A 22,165-nucleotide genomic window follows, 5' to 3' on the forward strand; every position below is an offset into this window, starting at 1 on the left:
CCATCCTTGGTTTCTTATCCTGTCCCATTACCATCTCCTTTTTCCTTGAATATCTCTCAATGTCTCTTAACCTCTCCTGCCTTCTATCCTATCACAGACCTTCCCTTTTGTTCTTTCCTCTCCTCCCCCTTTTCCCAGTCCCTACACTTGCTTAAAAATCTGTTCCATTTCCTGCTTTTTTCCAGTTCTGACGAAAGGTCATCGACCTGAAACGTTAACTCCGTTTCTCTCTTCACAGGGGGGGGTGGGGGGGGGGGGGGTCAGTGTTGGAGCAGTGAATGACTGATCGCAATCTCAGCATTCCCACGTCAGGATGCACATGCGCTAAGTCCTGACGTCGCGGTCAGTTTCAAAGGGGGAGCAGTGGAGAACACTGTTATTTTGCTGTTATTACCCACCGCAAATTTCCGGGCCATTGTCTCTACTACAGAGCGACCGAAGGAAACCGTCCCTATGTGGTTACAATGGGCCAGAAATTCGGGTCCCCACGGGTGAGTATGCGCTGTGTCCTCACGCGTAAGGCCAACGAAAGTGCCAGTTTCGTGCACGCGCTGGAAACTGGAACTTCCATTCCCTTGAAGGGGGTTCACAGGTCAAACGCGTGCGCCAGAGAGGTTGCGCCTACGCCTGGAACTTCCGTTTTTTTTTTTTTACAGGTTTCTCCGGGAGGGCAAGTCTCCAGGAGCTGCGCGTTTAAAAAGCAGGCACAAGGCCTGCTTTTAACAAGGCAAGTGGTGAATTAAGTAAAATTAAAACATTTTTCCACAGGTTTATTATTTTTAAATACTTTAAAGAAAGGTATGTTTATTTTTAGCCCCATTAAAAACTGTAATTAATGTTTTCAAAAATTTAAATTATTGTTTAAAGTAGTTATTTTATGTAATTTATAGCTATTTTAAAAAAGTGATTTAAAAAAAAAAATTATTTGAAGTTTTAGTGATGTTTTGGGGCCGATCTCTATTCATAGATTTGACAGGTCTTCCTGTCAAATCTATGAATAGAGATTCCCTGCTCCGATTGGCTCCCCATGGCCTATGCGATCCCAGGGGACGCTGCGAACTAACGTCACCCCTGGGATACGCAAGCACTGCACAGCGGCAGCTGGAGGAGGCCCAGGAGGAATCGCACACGGCCCCACAGCACAACGGCAGGCGCGCTATGTAAGTGCAGGTCGGGGGCTTGCGCCTGCGGGAAGCCTCCAACCCGAATTTCTGGCCCAATGTCTCTGATACACATTCAATACACACAACAAAATGACTTTTCAACGTTAGGTCTGAACTGTGTGCAATAGCATTTAATTTCCAAAAGAGACACAACAATTAGCCGGCTAAGGGTTTACGGGTACACTCACCAATCTCATACTAGCAGCAGGAATCCCCAATTGAAGGCAGCGAGAGTCATAGAGACAGCCTGGTACACTGTTGAACCATTCAACCAGCACTACCTTCAAACGCAGCTCCCTACTGGTAGCAAGGAATGGGTAAGTTTATCACATAGTTTCCCCAAGTGCAAGAGTTAATTACATATCATTCAGTCGCATTGGTGCCATTACAGGAAAGAAAATGACACTGAAAGCAATAAAGTTGCACAATGCACTACTCGTGTGATACTCTTAATTCACCAAGTCAAATTGTTCCCATTAGTGCTACCATCAGTGGCAAGAGAGCTGTAACCAGTAATGTACTCCAGTTACATACAGCTCCGAATCCTCTCTCCAGATACATCCCAAATTTGGAGGGACATTAATGTGTTTCACAGTGCAAGTGGACCTGACATGCAATGCTTTAGACGCCCACCATTACACTTTATTGAAACCCCGTGCGACAACACCAGCGCCATTAATCCATGTGTGTGACGCAACACTCCCAAGCCATGTCCTCCACCTTACATCGGCCGTGTGGATTTGGGCATCCAATCCAACTTGCCATCTGAATATCGGTCAGAATATTTGGTTCTGGTTTTAGGTTAGTTTATATTAAACTGGTCTGCGCTCCCGAGCGTCTTTCACGCATCCTCCTCCGAGGGCAAAGGATCGAGCCGCGCCCCACTCCACCCCCCCACCCCCACCCCCACCATCAGTATTTCTTCTTTTTGGATTTGTGCTTCTTGTATTGGTGCTCTCGGTGCTTGCTGGAGGTCCGGAGCTTCTCCCGGCTTCTGTGGTCGCTGTCGCTGTCCGACTCCCTCTCCCGCTGTCCTCCTCCTCCGCTGCCGCAGCAGTTCCCGTGGTCTGGGTCCCTCTGCTGCCGATGATCCCAGGCAGGCTGAGACGGCCTGGCCATAAAGTCCTGCATCGGACCGAAATGGGACATCTGAGCCTGGGGTTCCACCTGCTGTGCCATTGCCTGGTAATATTGCTGCTGCTGCTGCTGCTGTTGGACCATCTGCGAATTGATGTGGTACTGCTGCAGCGCGTAAGTGTTCATCTGAAAAGAAAAATAAGCCTCCTTAAGATTTCCGCTCCCATCCCAAACCCGCCAGTGCTTTCCCTACCTCCCTGCGGGAGCCGAAATTCGCCAGAGTATGTTTCCGCAGGCTTCGGTTCCCCTCAGGCTCCTCGGCCCCCGAGAGGACGCTTTTCTGCCACGAGACCGGTCGGCGAGCATGGACTGGCTGTCCGACCGTGGAGGACATCACACAGCCCAGGCCCGCTTCCCGACCTCATCCCAGCGTCAGCACAATGCGCAGCGGTGGTGAAAGAGGTAAGCAGGATCGCAGGATATAAGCTGGAGAGACAAGAGCACAAGGTCCCGGAAGTGTTAATCAGTTTGTGCAAAGCGCAGGCCCACAACCAACCCTTACGTACAGTGCACGGTTCTGAACTGTATTAGAGGGCCTTGGAAGGAGAGCAAAGGAGGGCAAAGTAAGTTGATTAATGGGATTGTATGCCCGGAGCAATGAGGAATGAAAAAGAAAAGAAAGCACATGCATTAATACAGCGCCTTATACAACCTCATGACATCCCAAAGCGCTTTACGGCCAAAGAAGTACTTTTTGAATTGCAGTCACTGTTGTAATGTAGGAAACGCAGATATATCTGCAGCGCAGATTCACCAGAATACCGGGACTAAAAGGGTTAAATTATGAGGACAGGTTGCATAGACGAGGCTTGTATTCTCTTGAGTATAGAAGATTAAGGGGTAATTAATCGAGGTGTTTAAGATGATTAAAGGAGTTGATCGGGTAGATCGAGAGAAACTATTTCCTCTGGTGGGGGGAGTCCAGAACAAGGGGGCAGAACCTTAAAATTAGAGCCAGGCCGTTCAGGGGTGATGACAGGAAACACTTCTTCACACAAAGGGTGGTGGAAATCTGGAACTCTCTCCCCCAAAAAGCTGTTGAGGCTGGGGTCAAATTGAAAATTTCAAAACTGAGTTTTGTTAGGTAAGGGAATTAAGGGTTACGGAACCAAGGCGGGGAGATGGAGTTAAGATACAGATCAGCCATGATGTCATTGAATGGCAGAACAGGTTTGAGGAGCTGAATGGCCTCCTCCTGTTCTTATGTTCCTTCTGATGATAAATGTTGACCAGGACAGAGGAGAACTCCCCGGCTCTTCTTAAAATAGTGCCACGGGATCTGTTATGGGGTCTAGGTTTAATGTCTCATCTGAAACACAGCGGCACCTGCGACAGTGCAGCACTGGAGTGTCAGCCTAGATTTTGTGCTCAAGTCTCAAGGATCCAATGGCTATGGATACTTGGGGAAAACAGGTGAGCTTATTGAGTCTTTTAAGAAGTTAAGGACAACAGATAGACAGGATCCTACAGAGATATTCAATGCAAGGTCTAGCTGAGCTTCAACCCTATATCCTGTCCCTCACCGATACCACTCATTTCAGCTTCTTCCACCCCAACCTTACCGCACCGCGACTGAAACCTTCATCTACGATTCGGGTTAAACTCAACCTCTCCAACGCCCTGCCCTTCCTCCTACACAAACTCCAACTTGCCCAACAATAAGCTGCATGTACCCATCACATCTGCTCTCGCCGGCCTTCTCTGGCTGCCTCACCCCATCGCCTAATGCACTGGCTTTGGAATCTCGTCCTCTCCATGGCCTTGCACCCATCCTACCTCTGCAATCCCTTGCAGCCGTATGTCACAGCCCGCACCCTAAGGTCCACCAGCACTGACCTCCATTGCCCTCCTCCCTCCTTCTGTCACCGGCGGTACATCAGCCATCTTATTGGCCATCACACTTTAGATGGCACGCTCCAATGAAAATCTGTGTCAATGTTTAAACCCCAAAAGCAGTCACTCGGAATACTTAAACTCACCAGCAACAAAATACTGTGGAAGAGCTACTTAAATGACTTGTTTATGAGTGCACCATGTTTACTTAACAGCAATTTGATTTTATTGCCTTAAAGGAACATATTTTAGCAACAGAACCATATTGTGTTCGCATGGTTTAATGTTCCTGTCCTGATAAAGTAGTGTACCCACTGATAAAGTAGTGTACCCACTGATAAAGTAGTGTACCCACTGATAAAGTAGTGTACCCACTGACTTACCAATAGCAGCATCACGGAGGATTTTCTAGTATATGTAAAAATGCTACATGTGCGTGCATTTTGTCCATCACACTCCAGGTGTTACAGATGCAAAACAAGCTTTAAAAAAGAAAAAGAAAGCCAGTCACCTAGTGTCGGATGCTTCTGACCTAGAGCCTGAAACTGACAGGCATTTTCCAACCTTCACAGTTCCCTCATGCAACAATTAAACTCGGTTGACATTCCAGCCTGTGTTTACTTAACAACAATTAAACTTCGTGGCCTTCAAGTGACAACCTTAGCAGCACAATAATACATTGCGTATCACGCTGAATAACACTCCAGCCCTTATAAAACAGCATTTTATCGTTGAGTATTATTCAACAAAAATGTTTTCTCTTCCCCATTTGTAATGTCTTTTGACCTTATCTTTGTTTCTTTTCACAAGCCTCACTCTACTTCCCCTCCCAGACCTTGGCCAGTACTACTGGTGGACCACCATCAAGAAAAGTCATGTTTAGGTGATGTTACACCAGTATTTTTTTGAAAACCTGAGAAAGGAGGTAGAGAAGCCTGAGGGAGGCAAGGAAATCCTGGGCAAGAATTAGGAAGAGTAGGAAACGCTGTGTTGAGTCTTGATTTCAAAACAGTAAGAATGCAGGACTATTTCGACACCACCGACAGTGCAGCAACCCCTAAGCAGCCTAGATTACATGCTCAGGTCTCTGGAGTGGGACTGACTCAGAACTGACAGTGTTACCACTGAGCCAAGGAGCCACAACTGAAAAGTTAACCTGTCTTTATTCTTCTCCGAGGCTGACGGACCTGCTGTGCTTCTTCTGTTTTTAATCTCGCGCCTGAACACTGTCCAGTAACCCGCCTGCTGAGAAAGCGCCCCGTCGGTCAGAAGTTTGTGTGTTCAAGTCCCACTCCAGGCTGGAGCACAGAAACCCCGGCAGACACTCCAGTGCAGTGCTGAGGGAGTGCTAAACTGTCGGAGGTGCCGTCTTTCACAGAATCACAGAAACCCCACAGTGCAGATAGAGGCCATTTCGGCCCATCGAGCCTGCACCGACACATATCCCACCCGATCCCCGTAACCCCTACACCAACACATATCCCACCCTATCCCCGTAACCCCACGTATTTAATCCCCCTAACACTAAGGGTCAATTTATCATAGCCAAATCAACCTAACCCACACATCTTTGGACTGTGGGAGGAAACCGGAGCACCCGGAGGAAACCCACGCAAACACGGAGAGAATGTGCAAACTCCACACACAGTCACCCGAGGCCGGATTCGAACCCGGGTCCCTGGCGCTGTGAGGCAACAGTGCTAACCACTATGCCACCGTGCTGCCCTCGGATGAGACATTAAACCGAGGCCCCGTCTGCTCTCTCAGGTGGACATAAAAGACCCCATGGCACTATTTCTAAGAAGAGCAGGGGAGTTCTCCCTGGTGTCCTGGCCAATATTTACCCCTCGATCAACATCACTAAAACAGATTATCTGGTCATTATCATATTGCTGTTTGTGGGCGCTTGCTGTGCGCAAATTGGCTGCCACGTTTCCTGCATTACAACAGTGACTACACTTCAAAAAGTGCTTCATTGGCTGTAAAGCGCTTTGGGACGTCCGGTGGTCGTGAAAGGCGCTATAGAAATACAAGTCTTTCTTTTCTTTTTCCCCGGAAATTGTCTCAGGCTGAACCAGACAGTTTGCAATCTCTGCATCCTATTCAACCTCAAGGTTCCAACCCCATATCCTCCTCATCACAAAGACCGTCTACTTCTGCCGCCGTAGCATTGCCTATGCGCCGCCGTAGCATTGCCTATGCACCCCCCCCCGCCTCAGCCCACCTGCTACTGAAACCCTCATCCCTGCCTCTGTCACCTTCAGACTCGACGATTCCAATGCTCTCCTGGCCAGCCTCCCATTGTCCAACTTCCATAAACTTCAGCTCATCCAAAACTCTGCTGACCGTATCCTAGCTCGCACCAAGTCCCGTTCATCCATCACCACCTGTGCTCACTGCTCTACATTGGCTTCTGGTCCCAGAATGCTCCCAATTTAAAATTCTTATCCTTGTGTTAAAATCTCTTCACGGCCTCCTACTCTGTAACCTCCACCAGCCCGACAACTCCCCCCTCAAAACCCTTCGCTCCTCTGCCTCTGGCCTTTTGTTCATGCCCATCCTTACGCCCCACAGGTGCTGGAATCCCCTTCTTAAACTCTTCCGCCTCTCTCACCTCCTTTAAAGAGTTTCCTTTCAGCCTACTTCTTTGACCAAGCTTTTGCTCACCCATCCTAATATCTCCTTCTTTGACGCGGCATCCATTTTTGTCTGACTACGCCTCTGTGAAGCGCCTTGGGACGTTTTTCTACATTAAAGCCACTATATAAATGCAAGTTGTTGTTGTTGGAAATACAGTCTGTGTACTTGAAACTGACTGGTTACTTACTAAACCAGGCTTTAGGTCAGACAGACCTTGTTTCCAATACACATGGCTTCATAACTTCATACTCACTATAGCTTGCCAGTAGTAAGGGTCAGGGTTGCTGAAGCTGTTGTTCATGGAGTATGGCGGAGTCAGAAACAGTGAAGAACTTGGTCCATCTTGAAAGTGAGCGCTCCTAAAACAATACACAGTGAATGCATTAACAGGAGACTAAGTGAGGCCAGGAATCACTTGTACATCACCCATTGTGCTCGCTGACCTACATTGGCTTCAAGATTTTAAAAGTCTCATCCTGGTTTTCAAATTCCTCCAGGGCCTCGTCCCTCCCTCGCTCTGTAACCTCCTCCAGCTCTGCAACCCTCCGAGATCTCTGCGCTCCTCCAATTCTGGCCTACTGTACAACCCCGATTTTCATCGCTCCACAATTGGCGGCCGTGCCTTCAGCTGCCTGGGCCCTGAGCTCTGGAATTCCCTCCTTAAACCTCTCTACCTCGCTCTCCTCTTTTAAGACACTCCTTAAAACCTACCTCTTTGACCAAGCTTTTGGTCACCTGTCCTACATTAAAATGCAAGTCATTATATACATAGAATGATATTGAATATACAGCACAGAAACAGGCCATTCGGCCCATCTAGTTTGTGCTGGTGTCTATACTCCACACGAGCCTCCTCCCATTCCCTCTACCTCATCTCAGCCTTTCACCATATCTTTCTATTCCCTTTTCTCACTTGTACTCATCTAGTTTCCTTTTGAAAGCATCTAAGCTACTTGCCTCAACCACTCCCTGTGGTAGCAAGTTCCACATTCTAACCACTCTCTGAGTAAAGAAATTTCTCCTTATTTCCTTATTGGATTTATTAATGACTATCTTATATTTATAACCCCTAGTTTTGGATTCTCCCACAAGTGGAAACATTTGCTCTGCATCGACCCTGTCCAACCCATTCATCATTTTAAAGGTCACCTCTAAGTCTTCTCTTCCTAAAGAGAAAAGCCCCAACCTGTTCAATCTTTCCCGACAGCTACAATCTCTCAGTTCTGGTACCATCCTTGTAAATCTTTTTTGCACTTTCTCCATTGCTTCTATGTCCTTTTTATAGTATTAAGTTTTACCAGAAATGCGCCCAGTACTCTAAGTGCGGTCTGACCAGGGTCTCATACAAAATTAACATAACTTCTCTCCTTTTGATGTTCCCGTCCCCACTTCCATGAACAATGGGGAAGTACCTGGCCTTCAATCAGTGCCTTGTGACAGCAGCACACCCAAGATACAAAACTCAGTGACATAGGGTCATTGAACCCATGCCAGCCCACACAATGATGTTCCAACACACTATACTAACAAAGTACCATTTGAGTACTATTTTCATTTGATTAATAAGTATTTCTCCCCTCTCTCTTCCTCTCTTGAAGGTGCTGGTTCTTGCAGTTCCTCATATGTCAGCCTGGGCAGTGTCAGCAGGCTATTTGACTGTGAGAGGTACCACACCTGAAAATCTCTAGCACGTGCATAAAGACCTCACCTTTTTGTTTATACCGATGGCCAAGGTTCTTACTGTACCTGCAGTTGTCTTGTGGTGCTCGGCATAGAATACTGTCCACTCCCAGGTGTGCTGTGCTTGGGTCTGCTGTATGGGAGCTCCCTGGAACATAGACACACACAGCTGCCCTGTTACCTTCTCACAACACAGTGCTGTCGCTAAAAACTTATTAATGGTGGTAGCGGGTACAATGTGCTGTCAAAAAAGCTGAAACTGCTATGCTTGAATTTTGCACTATGCCCTTCTTGCATTATACTCTTATTTCATTACCTTGAATTACCCCAACCAAGTTAGAAGTCCTTATTTCATTTACGTAAAGCTCAGATTGCAATTTTGATCATAAGATCAGTTCAGTTTGCTCCCTCGCTTTAATTAGCGGCCTTTGATTGAAAAGAACTGGTTTGTTACAAAGCTTTGTACATTTAACAGAGATATACAAAGAGTTCATGTCTTCCACAAGACTTTCTGGATATTTACCATTGTGGTTGTGACATCTATTCACTATTGCTTACTGGTTTTGTATGTATAAGATCATAGGAACAGGAGGAAGCCATTCAGCCCCTCGAGCCTGTTCCACCATTCAATGAGATCAGGGCTGATCCGTATCTTAAATCCATCCACCCGCCTTGGTTCCGTAACCCTTTGCCTAACAAAAATCTAGCAATCCCAGTTCTAAAATTTCCAATTGACCTCCAGCCTCAACAGCTTTTTGGGGGAGAGAGTTCCAGATTTCCACCACCCTTTGTGTGAAGAAGTGCTTCCTGACATCACCCCTGAACGGCCTGGCTCTAATTTTAAGGTTCTGCCCCCTTGTTCTGGACTCCCCCCCCACCAGAGGAAATAGTTTCTCTCGATTTACGCTATCAATTCCTTTACTCATCTTAAACACCTCAATTGATCACCCCTATATATTTAAAACTAACTGTAGTAGTTGAAGGGGTTAATAAGAGTGATATCAGTCTCAGAGTGCTAAGACAAGCAGGAATCAGGAATGGTAGCAGCTAGTTTGAAGGGGAGTGTAAGGGATGAATAGCTGTCTCTGTAATAAATATCGGAAAGAGATAGGTAAGTGAAGGCCATGTCAGATAGTCGCGGTCAGTCACATAGAGAGAACAATGAACAAAGAAAAGCAGTAGTATGCATGCGCGCTTGGGGGAAGGGAGCAGTAAAGTCACTTGTCACATTGACACATCAGGCAAACGTACTAACCGTACGTAGACGCAACGCGCTGATGTAGTAACTTTACGTTAGGGAGACATAAACAAGTGTAATCAACCCTATGAAGATACAGAGCACCAAAGCTCTTTAGGGACTTTTACCTAGGCTTGCATGAGCAGTCAGGACGACACGCTTACAGTGCCCGATAAGTCCATTGTTCGTAACTATTTCTCGGTACCAGTCTCATGGACACTGCGTGTAATGGTTTATAGCAATGTTTTGATCAATAAAGATTACTCAAATCAGACATCTCAGTATTTCCTGGTCCGTTAACATGTATTAAAGGCGAAGTTTATATGACAATATCCTATAAAACTATCCTATAAACCCAACTCTGTCAAGGAATTAATAGAAATATTGATTTTTACATTAAATCTAGTGAGTAGATTACTGTTTTGTTAAGTGTTAGCTTCGCTCAATGATAGCACTCTCATCTCTGAGTCAAGAGGTCGTGGATTCAAACCTCACTCCAAGGCCGGAATTTTCTGGGGTGGTTGCGAACGCGATCGGAGGCAAGTCGGGTGGGAAAGTTGATATTTTTGGGAGCGGGTCGGGAACCCGCCGGCATCCCTCCCCCACGCGCCTTTCCCTCAGGCACGTTTGTCGGTGCGGCAGCGACCCGATCGGCAGAGGCGGGCAACCTAACTGAAATCATTGTAACTTTGTTTTCAGACATTTAAGCGCTTTTTTCCACCTATATTTTTAATTTACCTGGAAGGTCAAGGAAACCACGCTGCTCGGGAATCACGTCTGTCAATCTGAGGCAGGAGTTCAGTGGCCACTGCTCCAGCTGATTCGTTGACAGCATGAACTGTTCGATAAAAGTTCCCATCAGACAGCTGTTCACTTTCCTCAGGCAGAAGCTGTCGCTCACTGCTTTCCTAGCACAGATTCTGCAGGCTGCAAGTCTTTCCAGCAAAGTCTCCATCCAATGTCACTTCATTGGAAGAACCTCTCTCACCATTGACAGATTGCTTGTCATCTCTACTTCACCTGCCATCTATTCAATCAACATGAGTGCTGTTTATACTATCTCACCTTGGTGGTCCTCAGAATCGGGCCACGATGAGCACCAACACCAGCAGCACCAGGCACACCAGCAGCACCAACACCACCACCAACCTTCTCCGCAATCACCTGATGCTGCACAGGACACAGGGCATCAGCACCCGACCACATTGCTGCCCAGGCCAGGAATGGCCTCATTATGGCCAGATTTACTTCACTTGAAGCTGTATACCCTGGCTGCCACATGATGCGCTAGGTTGGCACCACCCCACACTAACACCATAAAGCATCCCTACAATGCCCAAGCCATTCCTTTCACACTCATCACCATTGCGGGGGGTACCGTTATGTGTCGCCATTCACTGCAACTCACTAAGCCACTTCCAAAGGTGTCCAAGACGGGAAAGTGGTGAAAATAAAGATTTTTATGTTTGACAGCATATTAATGGAAACTTTACATAAACATTGGATAAAACACCCAAGTGGCTACCCTTGTGAATCTACCTGTGTGCCATCTTTCTCTTCTGCGTGCTTCTACGAGGCGCTAGCCCTGTGGCTTCAGCAGAGATAGAGGCAGCCTGCTCACTTCCCTGCTGCCAAGGAGCCGGGGAGCACCTTGCTGCACATCAGTGGGACCATAAGGACCCACGTCTATGCTAACATCCCTCCTAGAGAGGAGGTATATGAGCCTCTGCCATCTATTCTCCATGCATAGCCATCTATTCTCCATAGAGACCATGGGCTGGATTTTCATTCGGCAGTCGGGAAGGAGGCGGGACTTCCCTTTTCGGGTTTTTGACCCGCCTACTTCGACGTCTGGCCAATCCGCGCGATTTTCCCTTGATTGACCTTGTTGAGCCCGCCCAGCGGGCTCAGCAGGCCAATTAAGGGCCACCCGGCAACAGGTGACATCACAGACTGCAATTTCATCTGTCAAGATTTCCTGACAGATGAAATATCAGTGTTTCACAGCTGTTTGAAGCTGTCAAACACTGACAGTCTGATTTCTAAGATGAGTCCTTCTGCGCAGACTCATTTAGAAATCTCAGCAGCACTAAAATGTGAAGGCTGTCACTTTTGACAGATCGCAGCCGTTCAGCTTTCAGTTCCGGCTGAGTGATGCGCTCCCGACGCCTACAGGAAGAAAGGCTGTTAAGGTAAGTACAGGTAAGTAAAAGTTCTTCACACACTTTAGACACACCAAACACACTTACCTTTGCACTCATGCACCCATCACTCACCTGAGCGCCGACATCACGACCCCTCCAACTCATTCAATCCGACGGCCCGCCTCGCTAACCTGGCGTGGTTTGGAGCTGTCGGGAAACCCACACGAAACCCCTCAAAATGGGCATTAGGCTAAAAACTACCTGTTAACTACCAGGCAGTTAATTGGCACTAATCCCTTCCCGCCTAGTTTCGGCGGGTCCCAGTGCGGGGCGGGTGCCCGCCGCCCCTGAAACTTACGTGGGGCGGGGTTTTGGGCGGGATGGTGGCGGGACCCCCAAAGTCGGGATTTCCCCCCCCCACACGCCTGAAACCCCGCCTGACGGCTCCCCGAAAATCTAGCCCATCATGTTTGCAAAACCTGTCAAAGCCCCCTGCACTTCTTCTTGCACCTCCAGGATCACCCTTTTTCTGGATGGCCCCCAAGGCTCAGCGTCTGCATGCAGCTGAGCAGAGCTTGAAGCGTCCTGCACCCTCCGGCGAGGAGTCTCCACTGCTGTCCCGGTCTCCACCATCTGCTCTTGCTCACTTGTGAATTGTGAGACACCAGGTGACAACACTACTCTGTCTCGCGTGGGACCCACCCAGGTGTGTGTATCTGCGCTGGTGCTGGGTGCACTTATGTCTGGTGACGGTGTGCCCTCAGAGGCTGGAGGCTCCAGAGGGTCATCTTCCTCTTCCTCCTGGACAGTGGGAGAGGGCCTCTTGATGGACCTGTGGGAGAGTAAAGAGATGGGTTAGATATGTCATATGAAGAATGCACATGATGACCATTCACTGGCTGCTGACATCAGTCCCCATGTGAGTGACTGATGTATGCCATGTAGCTGTATGAAATGTAATTCTGTCAGCAGGTTGCTGAGATGTCTCCCTCTCTCCGTCTCCTACCTCCAGCTGCTCAGCGACTCCAGATATTTCTAAAGCAGCCTCCTCTGCTGTTGTAAGGTTTGCAAATGATGGAGGGCCACCGCCGGTTCTCACCCGCTCCCTCTTATTTTTGGCTCTCTTTTCCTGCAAGGAGGGAAAGAAGAGAAGGTGGAGTGAGAGTGATGGAATAAGTGTAAGGAATGGATGGGTTAGATCTTCAGATCAAGACTATGATGGAGTGGGGTGCCAAAGCCAAGGGCTGCCTTGTGTGTTGTTAGTTGGTATGATTGCAGTAGGATGAGAGTGAGTATGAGGAGTAGCTAGTGAGATGGGGATGTGATACTGTTGATAGAGGGGGATGGGTGGACGTGCAAGGTATGTTGGTGTGATTAATGATGTGCAGGAGTAGGGTTGGGAAGGCAGAGTGATGGGGATGTGATGAGAGGCGCAGGAGGATGAAGTTGAGTGTGGCTTTGTACTCACGTTTCCTGATCTAATGAGATCATTGAAACGGTTGCGGCACTGCACCCAGGTTCTCCTGACCACATCCTTGCTGGTCACCTCCTCTGCAATCTCCAACCAGGCTGTTTTGGTCTCCTGGGGAGATCTCTTCTGACCATTGGAAGGGAAGAGGACCTCCCTGCATGCTCTGACTCCCTCCATAAGCATATGGAGGGAGTCATCGGAGAACCTGGGTGCAGCCCTCTGCCTCTGTGCAGTCATTGTCAGAGTGTTTGCAACACTCCAATGCTGTAGTGCACTGACTATGTTACATTAACCTTCAAATGTAATATGGCCATGGTCCCTTTAAATATCCCGGATGAAAATGCGTCATAAATGACGTCACCAGACCCGCACCATTTAATTGGGCCGGGTAACGTGCAGGGCGGGCTTAATAGGCCCCATTAATGTAAAGTCGTTCTGTGGCGCGGGACGGAGCCAGCAACGGGGTCACGACCCCCCATGGCGGCCGCCCGCTCCAGGCCCGCCGAGGTAGGGAAAATTCCGGCCCGAGACTTGAGCACATAATCTAGGGTGACATTTGAATGCAGTACTGAAGGAGTGCTGCTCTGTTGGAGGTGCTGTCTTTCGGGTGAGACGTGAAACCGAGGTCCCATTGATCGGGTGGATTTAAAAGATCCCGTGGCACTGCTCAAAGAGCAGAAGGTTCTCCCACTGGCTTGGCCAACATTCTTCCCTCAACCAAGACTACTAAAACAGATTAACTGGCCATTTGCTGTTTCTGGAACCTTGCTGTGAACCAAATGGCTGTTGTGTTTGCCTTCTTAACAGCAGTGACTACAGGTGGTTGTAAAGGACTTTCATTCTACGTCTAAAAAATAAATCTGTTACATAAGGATCAGGACCAGTTGTCTTAACTGATTTTTCTCCTCCTAGAATTGAGGGGATTGAGATCAATTGGAAACACCTTGACTGGTGTCAGCTGTGGCTCAGTGGGTAGCGCTCTCGCCTCTGAGTCGTAAGTTTGTGGGTTCAAGTCCCACTCCAGAGACTTGAGCACGTAATCCAGGCTGACACTCCCAGTGTAGCACTGAGGGAGTGTCTGAGGTGCCGCATTTTGGAGACGTTAAACCGAGGCCCCGTCTGCTCTCTCAGGTGGACGTAAAAGGTCCCATGGCACTATTTTAAAGAAGAGCAGGGGGAGTTCTCCCCGGTGTCCTGGGCCAATATTTATCTCTCGACCAACACTACTAAAACAGATTATCTGGTCATTTTAACATTGCTGTTTGTGGGAGCTTGCTGTGCGCAAATTGGCTGCCACGTTTCCTATGTTACAACAGTGACTACACTTCAAAAGTACTTCATTGGCTGTAAAGCGCTTTGGGACGTCCTGAGGTCATGAAAGGCGCTATAGAAATGTAAGTCTTTCTTTTTTGACTGCTGGTCAGGGATCCAGATGCTCTGGTCTGTCGTGGCTCAGTGCGACACTGGTCAATGTTCTCTAATTGCAGTAGAACTAACCCTAGTTACTTCTCTTTCCCAACTTGTGGGTTTCCTCAAGATACATAGCGTTCACTGATTGCAAAGGCCTCCAGAGTTGCAGTTCTCCGACTGATGGGTTGCTCGGAGACGCACAGGGCAGAGCCAGCTGAACCTAACCACCCGTCCTGATCGGGAGAACACCGTGCTCCCTCCAAACACTGCTACAGAGATCGGGAACTCTAAAAATCACCGGCACAAACCCGTTCCATGCCGACGAATGCTACCATTCATTAAAATGCCGAACCGCACAACGTACCAGAACGATACTGCAGATTTAGCGGTCTACCATATAATCGGATTCCGTTTAGCAAAGTGATAGCGTACGGCACGGACTCTGTGTGCTTGAAGCAGACGAATCCATAGGTCTTCTGCCGGCCATCCTTGTCTTTAGCTATGTGCACCTTGGTTAATGGTCCAGCCTGCAATCACACAAAAGCACCAGTGATAAGGCTTACAGACTTTAACGGTACTTCAATTTGGTGTTAGAATCATCGAATCTTGCAGAACAGAGGGAGCCCATTCAGCCCATCGTGCCTGTGCCGGCTCTTTGAAAGAGCTCTCCAAATAGCCCCCACTCTTTCCCCATAGCCCTGTACATTTTGTTTTTTCAAGTATATATCCAGTTCCCTTTTGAAAGTTCCTGTTGTTATACAGCGTCACAGGCAGAAACCCCCTTCTACCCAAGTTTAGGACAAGTTACACAATAATGGCATGGGTGGTGGAACGAGAAACATGGATTCATAGAACGATACAGCACAGGAGGCCATTCGGCCCATCGTGCCTGTGCCGGCTCTTTGAAAGAGCTCTCCAATTACTCCCACTCCCCGGCCCTTTCCCCACAGCCCGGCAAATGTTTCCCCTTGAACTATTTATCCAATTCTCTAATGAAAGTTATTACTGAAAGTATATACCTACCATTTTTTAATAAAAAGTGGGTATTCAATTGTACTGTATTTTAAAAATTACTTCACTTACATTCCTTTTACAGAATGGTAACTTGCTCTTCAATAATTGTACTCAGTAACATTTTAGAAGTGAAAAAGCAGCTCATAATGCAGAAACAGTACATACAAACCAGAGCCATGCGGGATTTGAACTTACAGCGTCCAGCTTTCTAGTCCGGTAACCATACCCACTACAGTACTGTAGTCAACAAGTTATCTGGCGCACTCACTGGAAAAAAAAATTCAGCAATCCGTTTAAAATAAAAATGTCGCTTTTCAGTCAGGTCTCAATGGGTTTTACGCAGCGAGTTGTTGTGATCTGGAATGCGCTTCCTGAAAGGGCGGTGGAAGCTGATTCAATAGTAACTTTCAAAAGTGAATTGGAGAAATACTTGAAGGGGAAACATTTGCAGGGCTGTGGGGAAAGAGCAGGAGCAATTGGAAAGCTCTGCTAAAAAGCCGGCACAGGCACGATGGGCCGAACGGCCTCCTTCTGTGCGCTTATCATTCTATGGTTCTGAAGGAACTAGACAGGTTCTCATCAGCAAATGAGTTTTAGGATTATTAGAAATGCGAGGGAAACCGAGGGAACACTGTGGATAGGTGGGCTAGATGGGCCGAATGTCTTCTGCCTGAAACTGTTACTATGAGCTGTGGATCACAGCTCAAGTAGATGAGAGCATGGAAACTTCACACGTCCCTGCTAAAATCTGAGTCACAGCGCTTGTGCCGCAGCACCTTTCCGAGACCAGCAGAGGGAGCTGCCAATCGAAAGCTGCTGCAAGGGAAAGCGAATTTTATTTAGAATTATTAAAATACATATTACAAAGTATTGCAAAACTATTTACAGCACAGAAACAGGCCATTCAGCCCCACTGGTCTGTGCCGGTGTTTCTGCTCCACACGAGCCTCCTCCCACCCCTCTTCATCAAACCCCATCACCATATCCTCCTATTCCTTTCTCCCTCATGTGTTTATCCAGCTTCCCATTAAATGTATCGATACTATTCGCCTCAACCACTCCCTGTGGTAGCGAGTTCCACATTCTCACCACTCTCTGGGTAAAGAAGTTTCTTCTGAATTCTCTATTGGATTTATTAGTGACTGTCTTATATTTATGGCCCCTCCTTCTTCTTAGGCAGTCCCTCGGAACCGAGGATGACTTGCTTCCACATTAAAAATGAGTTCGCAGGTGACTGATGAGCCCAATGCGGGACCTACAGTCTCTGTCACAAGTGGGGCAGATGGTGGGTGGGGTGCTTGGGTTGACGTGCGCTCCTTGCGCTTGGTTTCCACTTGTTCCCGGCGAAGAGACTCGAGGTGTTCGGCGCCTTCCCGGATGCTTCTCCTCCACTTGGTGCGGTCTTGGGCCAGGGATTCCCAGGTGTCGGTGGGGATATTACACTTTTTCAAGGAGGCTTTGAGGGTGTCCTTGAAGCGTTTCCTCTGCCCAGCTGGGGCTCTCTTGCCGTGTTGGAGCTCCGAGTAGAGTGCTTGTTTTGGGAGTCTCGTATCGGGCATGCGGACAATGTGACCCGTCCATCGGAGCTGATCGAGCGTGGTCAAAGCTTCGATGCTGGGGATGTTGGCCTGAGCGAGAACACTGACGTTGGTGCACCTATCCTGCCAATGGATTTGCAGGATCTTGCGGAGGCAGCATTGGTGCTACCTCTCCAGTGCTTTGAGGTGCCTGCTGTACATGGTCCATGTCTCTGAGGCATACAGCAGGGTGGGTATCGCTGCTGCTCTGTAGACCATGAGCTTAGTGCCGGGTTTGAGGTCCTGGTCATCAAACACTCTCTTCCTCAGGCGACCGAAGGCTGCACTGGCACACTGAAGGCGGTGTTGGACTTCGTCATCGACGTCTGCCCTTGTTGACAGTAGGCTCCCGAGGTATGGAAAGTGGTCCACGTTGTCCAAGGCCTTGTCGTGGATTTTGATAATCAGGGGGCAGTATTGTGTGGCGGGGGCAGGTTGGTAGAGGACCCTTGTCTTACAGATGTTTAGTGTAAGACCCATGCTCTCGTACGCTTCGGTGAAGGTGTTGACGATGGTTTGGAGTTCGACCTCCGAGTGAGCGCAGAAGCAAGCGTCGTCTGCATACTGTAATTCGATGACAGAGGATGGAACAACCTTGGATCTGGGCTGGAGGTGACGGAGGTTGAACAGTTTCCCGTTTGTTCTGTAAATTAGCTCCACTCCAGTGGGGAGCTTACTGAGGGTGAGATGGAGCATTGCCGCAAGGAAGATCGAGAAGAGTGTTGGTGCGATGACACAGCCTTGCTTGACCCCGGTTCGTACGTGAATTGGGTCTGTGGTGGAAACCGTTGGTCAGGATCACGGCTTGCATGTCGTCGTGAAGCAGACGGAGGATAGTGACAAACTTTGAGGGCAGCCGAATTTGAATTGGAAATATCTCTACGTCAGTTATGGATGGTATATTTTAATGACCTGGTTTACAGGCCATAATTTCAATGTTTGCAGATGATACTAAACTTGGAAATGTGGTAAACAGTGAGGAGGATGGCAACACACTTCAGGAGGACATAGACAGACTAGTGAAATGGGCAGACACATGGCAGATGAAATTTAACGTGGTAGCGAGTTCCACATTCTCGCCACTCTCTGGATAAAGAAGTTTCTCCTGAATTCCCTATTGGATTTATTAGTGACCATCCATATTCATGGCCCTCGGTTCCGGACATATATTTAGAGCAGAGCCTTCCTCGCAGGATACTGCCCTGAACATTGTCACCAATATTCCCGTTAAGCTGTGCAATGGTCTGGAGGTCCTGGGCAGGCTGCACACTGGCTTTTAAATGGAAAAACCGCGCCATGCGCGGAAATTTGAAGGGGAAATTAGAGGGAACATTGATTGTTAACTCTCCGGATTTCAACTGCACACTCCGGATTTAAAAAGGTTGACTGCTAGGAAATTTCTAAAATGTAAAAAGTTGTATTTTCCCTCGTATGTGTCTCTGACGTGACAGCATCAGTTACTCAGGCTTTCTATTAATTCTCAACAGCAGCAAAGGAAACAGCAGAATTGAAGCCGTACCCCCCAAATCTGCTGTTGGACATGTCAAAATGTGGCAGTCCCAAGTGCGTTTCGTGGGCAGACGCCAGCAAGTAAGAGACCTCTCACGTCGCGTGGAAAATTCTCCCCTTTTTATGTCCCTCGGTGGCCTCAGCCCTCCCCGATCTCTGCAACCTCCTCCAGCTCTACATCCCTCACCCCTCAACTCTGCGTTCCGCTGACTCTGGCCTCATGCGCGTCCCCCCTCTCTGTTTGCCGCGCCATTGGCGCCATACTTTCAGCTGCCGAGGCCCCAGGATCTCGAATTCTGTCCCGAAACCTCTCTGCCTCTCTACCCTCCTTAAGCCAACCTCTTTGGCCAAGCTTTTGGTCACCCCCATCTAATCTTCTTTGACCATTTTTGTCCGATTACAGTTCAGTGAAGTGCCTTTAGCAGTCAGCCGTGGCTCAGTGGGGAGCACTCTCTCGCCTCCGAGTCAGAAAGATCACGGGCTCAAGTCTCAGTTCAGGGACTTGAACACAAAATCTAGGCTGAGGGAGTGCTGCAGTCTTTCGGGTGAGACGTTAAACCGAGGCCCCGTCTGCTCTCTCAGGTGGACGTAAAAGATCCCATGGCCACTATTTCGAAGAAGAGCAGGGGGAGTTCTCCCCGGTGTCCTGGGCCAATATTTATCCCTCAATCAACATCACTAAAACAGATGATCTGCTCATTATCACATTGCTGTTTGTGGGAGCTTGCTGTGCGCAAATTGGCTGCCGCGTTTCCTACATTACAACAATGACCACACTTCAAAAAGTACTTCATTGGCTGTAAAGCGCTTTGGGAGGTCCTGAAAAGTGCTATGAAAATGCAAGTTCTCTCTTTTTACCTTGGGGACATTTTTCTTTGTTAAAGGGGCTATTTAAAGGCAAGTTCTTGTTCTTGTGCATACGGACATTGGGTAAACGCCTTCTGTGGTCACATTGCATGGCTGTCCACTGTCTGTGACTCACACATCAACACTGAGCCCCTGGGGCTGGGGGGGGAATTTGTGTCTTTGACTAGGGTGGTCTTGCTGCTGTGGGGGCACCAGTAGGAGGAAACCAGAGGGAATTAAATACGGAGATTAGTGACAGAAGGCGCTGGGAGGCGACAACATGTTAGGGGTCTCTGGAGAAGGAAGGTGGGTTTCTCAGGAGTGGGGCACCTTAGGGGGAACGTTGGTGGGGATTATTCAGGGCGGTGGGGAGGTTTTGCGGTCGGTTGTGGGTTTCGGCAGGGATGAGGAGGTTTATGGGATTGGTGATTATTGGGGGTGGTGGGGGGCGGGGCGGGGGAGTTTTTCCTCAGGTTTTGGGAATATTTGGAGGGGCCGGGGAGGTTTCTGGAGTGGTGAGTGGGATTCTAGGGGGGTGAGTATTAATGGCGGTGCGGTGTGTATTTACGGGGGGGGGGCGGTGAGTATTTACAGGGGTGCGGTGAGTATTTACGGGGGGGGGGCGGTGAGTATTTACGGGGGGGGCGGTGAGTATTTACGGGGGGGGGTGTGAGTATTTATGGGGGGGGTGAGTATTTACGGGGGGGGGGGTGAGTATTTACGGGGGGGGGGTGAGTATTTACGGGGGGGGGTGAGTATTTACGGGGGGGGGGAGTATTTACGGGGGGGGGTGAGTATTTACGGGGGGGGGGGGTGAGTATTTACGGGGGGGGGTGAGTATTTACGGGGGGGGGGTGAGTATTTACGGGGGGGGGGTGAGTATTTACGGGGGGGGGTGAGTATTTACGGGGGGGGGGTGAGTATTTACGGGGGGGGTGTGAGTATTTACGGGGGGGGGTGAGTATTTACGGGGGGGGGGTGAGTATTTACGGGGGGGGGTGAGTATTTACGGGGGGGGTGAGTATTTACGGGGGCGGTGAGTATTTACGGGGGGGGGTGAGTATTTACGGGGGGGGGTGAGTATTTACGGGGGCGGTGAGTATTTACAGGGGGGGGTGAGTATTTACGGTGGGGGGGAGAGTATTTACGGGGGGGGGCGATGAGTATTTACGGGGGGGGGGGTGAGTATTTACCGGGGGGGGGGGGGTGAGTATTTACCGGGGGGGGGGGGGTGAGTATTTACCGGGGGGGGGGGGTGAGTATTTACCGGGGGGGGGGGAGTATTTACCGGGGGGGGGGTGAGTATTTACCGGGGGGGTGGGGGGGGGTGAGTATTTACCGGGGGGGGGTGAGTATTTACCGGGGGGGGGGGGGTGAGTATTTACCGGGGGGGGGGGGGTGAGTATTTACCGGGGGGGGGGGGTGAGTATTTATGGGGGTATATTTTATGAAGTAATATTTTACAGGGTATATTTTATGAGGTATTTTTTGTGGGGTATATTTTATAGGCTGTATTTAGGGGGGTTGTTTATGGGGTGTATTTTGTGAGGTGTTTATTGTGGTGTTTTTATTGATTTATTTCTGTATTTGGCCTTTTACCTGCAGGAAGAGCTCGAACAGGATCTCCTCCCGGGCGCCGCTGTCCAGGTTCCCCACAAATATCGTCCTGTCCGCCTCCTCCTGTTTGCTCATCCTCCCGGCCCCGCTCCCGGCCTCGGCCCCCCGCTCTCCCCCGGGCCCTCGACGCTAACTCCGGCTTCCGATCAAGCCTCAGCCCGAGGCCGCGCCGCCATCCCCGCCGTGCGCCCTCCCGGCGTACAAGGGGGCGCTGTCCTGGAGGACTTCTCACTCACTGTGGAGCCCGGTACTGAGGCCCTCCCAGCCTGCAGGTGGCGGTGTGCCTGGAGGACTCCTCACTCACAGTGGAGCCGGTACTGAGGCCCTCCCGGCCTGCAGGAGGCGCTGTGCCTGGAGCACTCCTCACTCACGGTGGGGCCCAGTACTGAGGCCCTCCCGGCCTGCAGGAGGCGCTGTGCCTGGAGGACTCCTCACTCACTCACAGTGGCGCCCGGTACTGAGGCCCTCCCGGCCGGCAGGAGGCGCTGTCCTAAAGGACTCCTCAATCACAGTGGGGCCCGGTACTCAGGCCCTCCCGGCCTGCAGGAGGCGCTGTGCCTGGAGGACTCCTCACTCACTCACAGTGGGTCCGGTACTGAGGCCCTCCCGGCCTGCAGGAGGCGCTGTCCTGGAGGACTCCTCACTCACTGTGGAGCCCGGTACTCAGGCCCTCCCGGCCTGCAGGGGGCACTGTGCATGGAGGACTCCTCACTCACTCACAGTGGGTCCGGTACTGAGGCCCTCCCGGCCTGCAGGGGGCGCTGTCCTGGAGGACTCCTCACTCACTGTGGAGCCCGGTACTCAGGCCCTCCCGGCCTGCAGGGGGCGCTGTGCATGGAGGACTCCTCACTCACTCACAGTGGGTCCGGTACTGAGGCCCTCCCGGC

General features: G+C 49.6%; 1 protein-coding gene across 2 annotated transcripts; it reads right to left on the minus strand.

Annotated features, from left to right (window-relative positions):
- Positions 1 to 1,278: 1,278 nt before the first annotated feature.
- On the minus strand, positions 1,279 to 21,512 carry LOC147107907 (splicing regulator RBM11-like). 2 transcript variants are annotated; one of them, XM_086007292.1, is made up of 5 exons: positions 21,261 to 21,512; positions 15,080 to 15,242; positions 8,520 to 8,601; positions 7,027 to 7,132; positions 1,279 to 2,426 (listed from the first exon to the last, which is right to left on the minus strand). In XM_086007292.1, the coding sequence occupies exons 1-5, from the start codon at positions 21,351 to 21,353 to the stop codon at positions 2,076 to 2,078; spliced, it is 795 nt and encodes a 264-aa protein (XP_085863418.1). In that variant the 5' UTR covers positions 21,354 to 21,512; the 3' UTR covers positions 1,279 to 2,075. The 2 variants fall into 2 exon arrangements, with proteins under 2 accessions (XP_085863418.1, XP_085863419.1); XM_086007293.1 differs by lacking the exons at positions 15,080 to 15,242; positions 21,261 to 21,512 and adding an exon at positions 10,429 to 12,526.
- Between the last annotated feature and the right edge of the window lie 653 nt (positions 21,513 to 22,165).

The sequence above is a fragment of the Somniosus microcephalus genome, chromosome 14 (genome assembly GCF_052327205.1).
Source record: "Somniosus microcephalus isolate GS21.2 chromosome 14, FLI_Smic_1.0, whole genome shotgun sequence".
Taxonomy (NCBI): domain Eukaryota; kingdom Metazoa; phylum Chordata; class Chondrichthyes; order Squaliformes; family Somniosidae; genus Somniosus; species Somniosus microcephalus.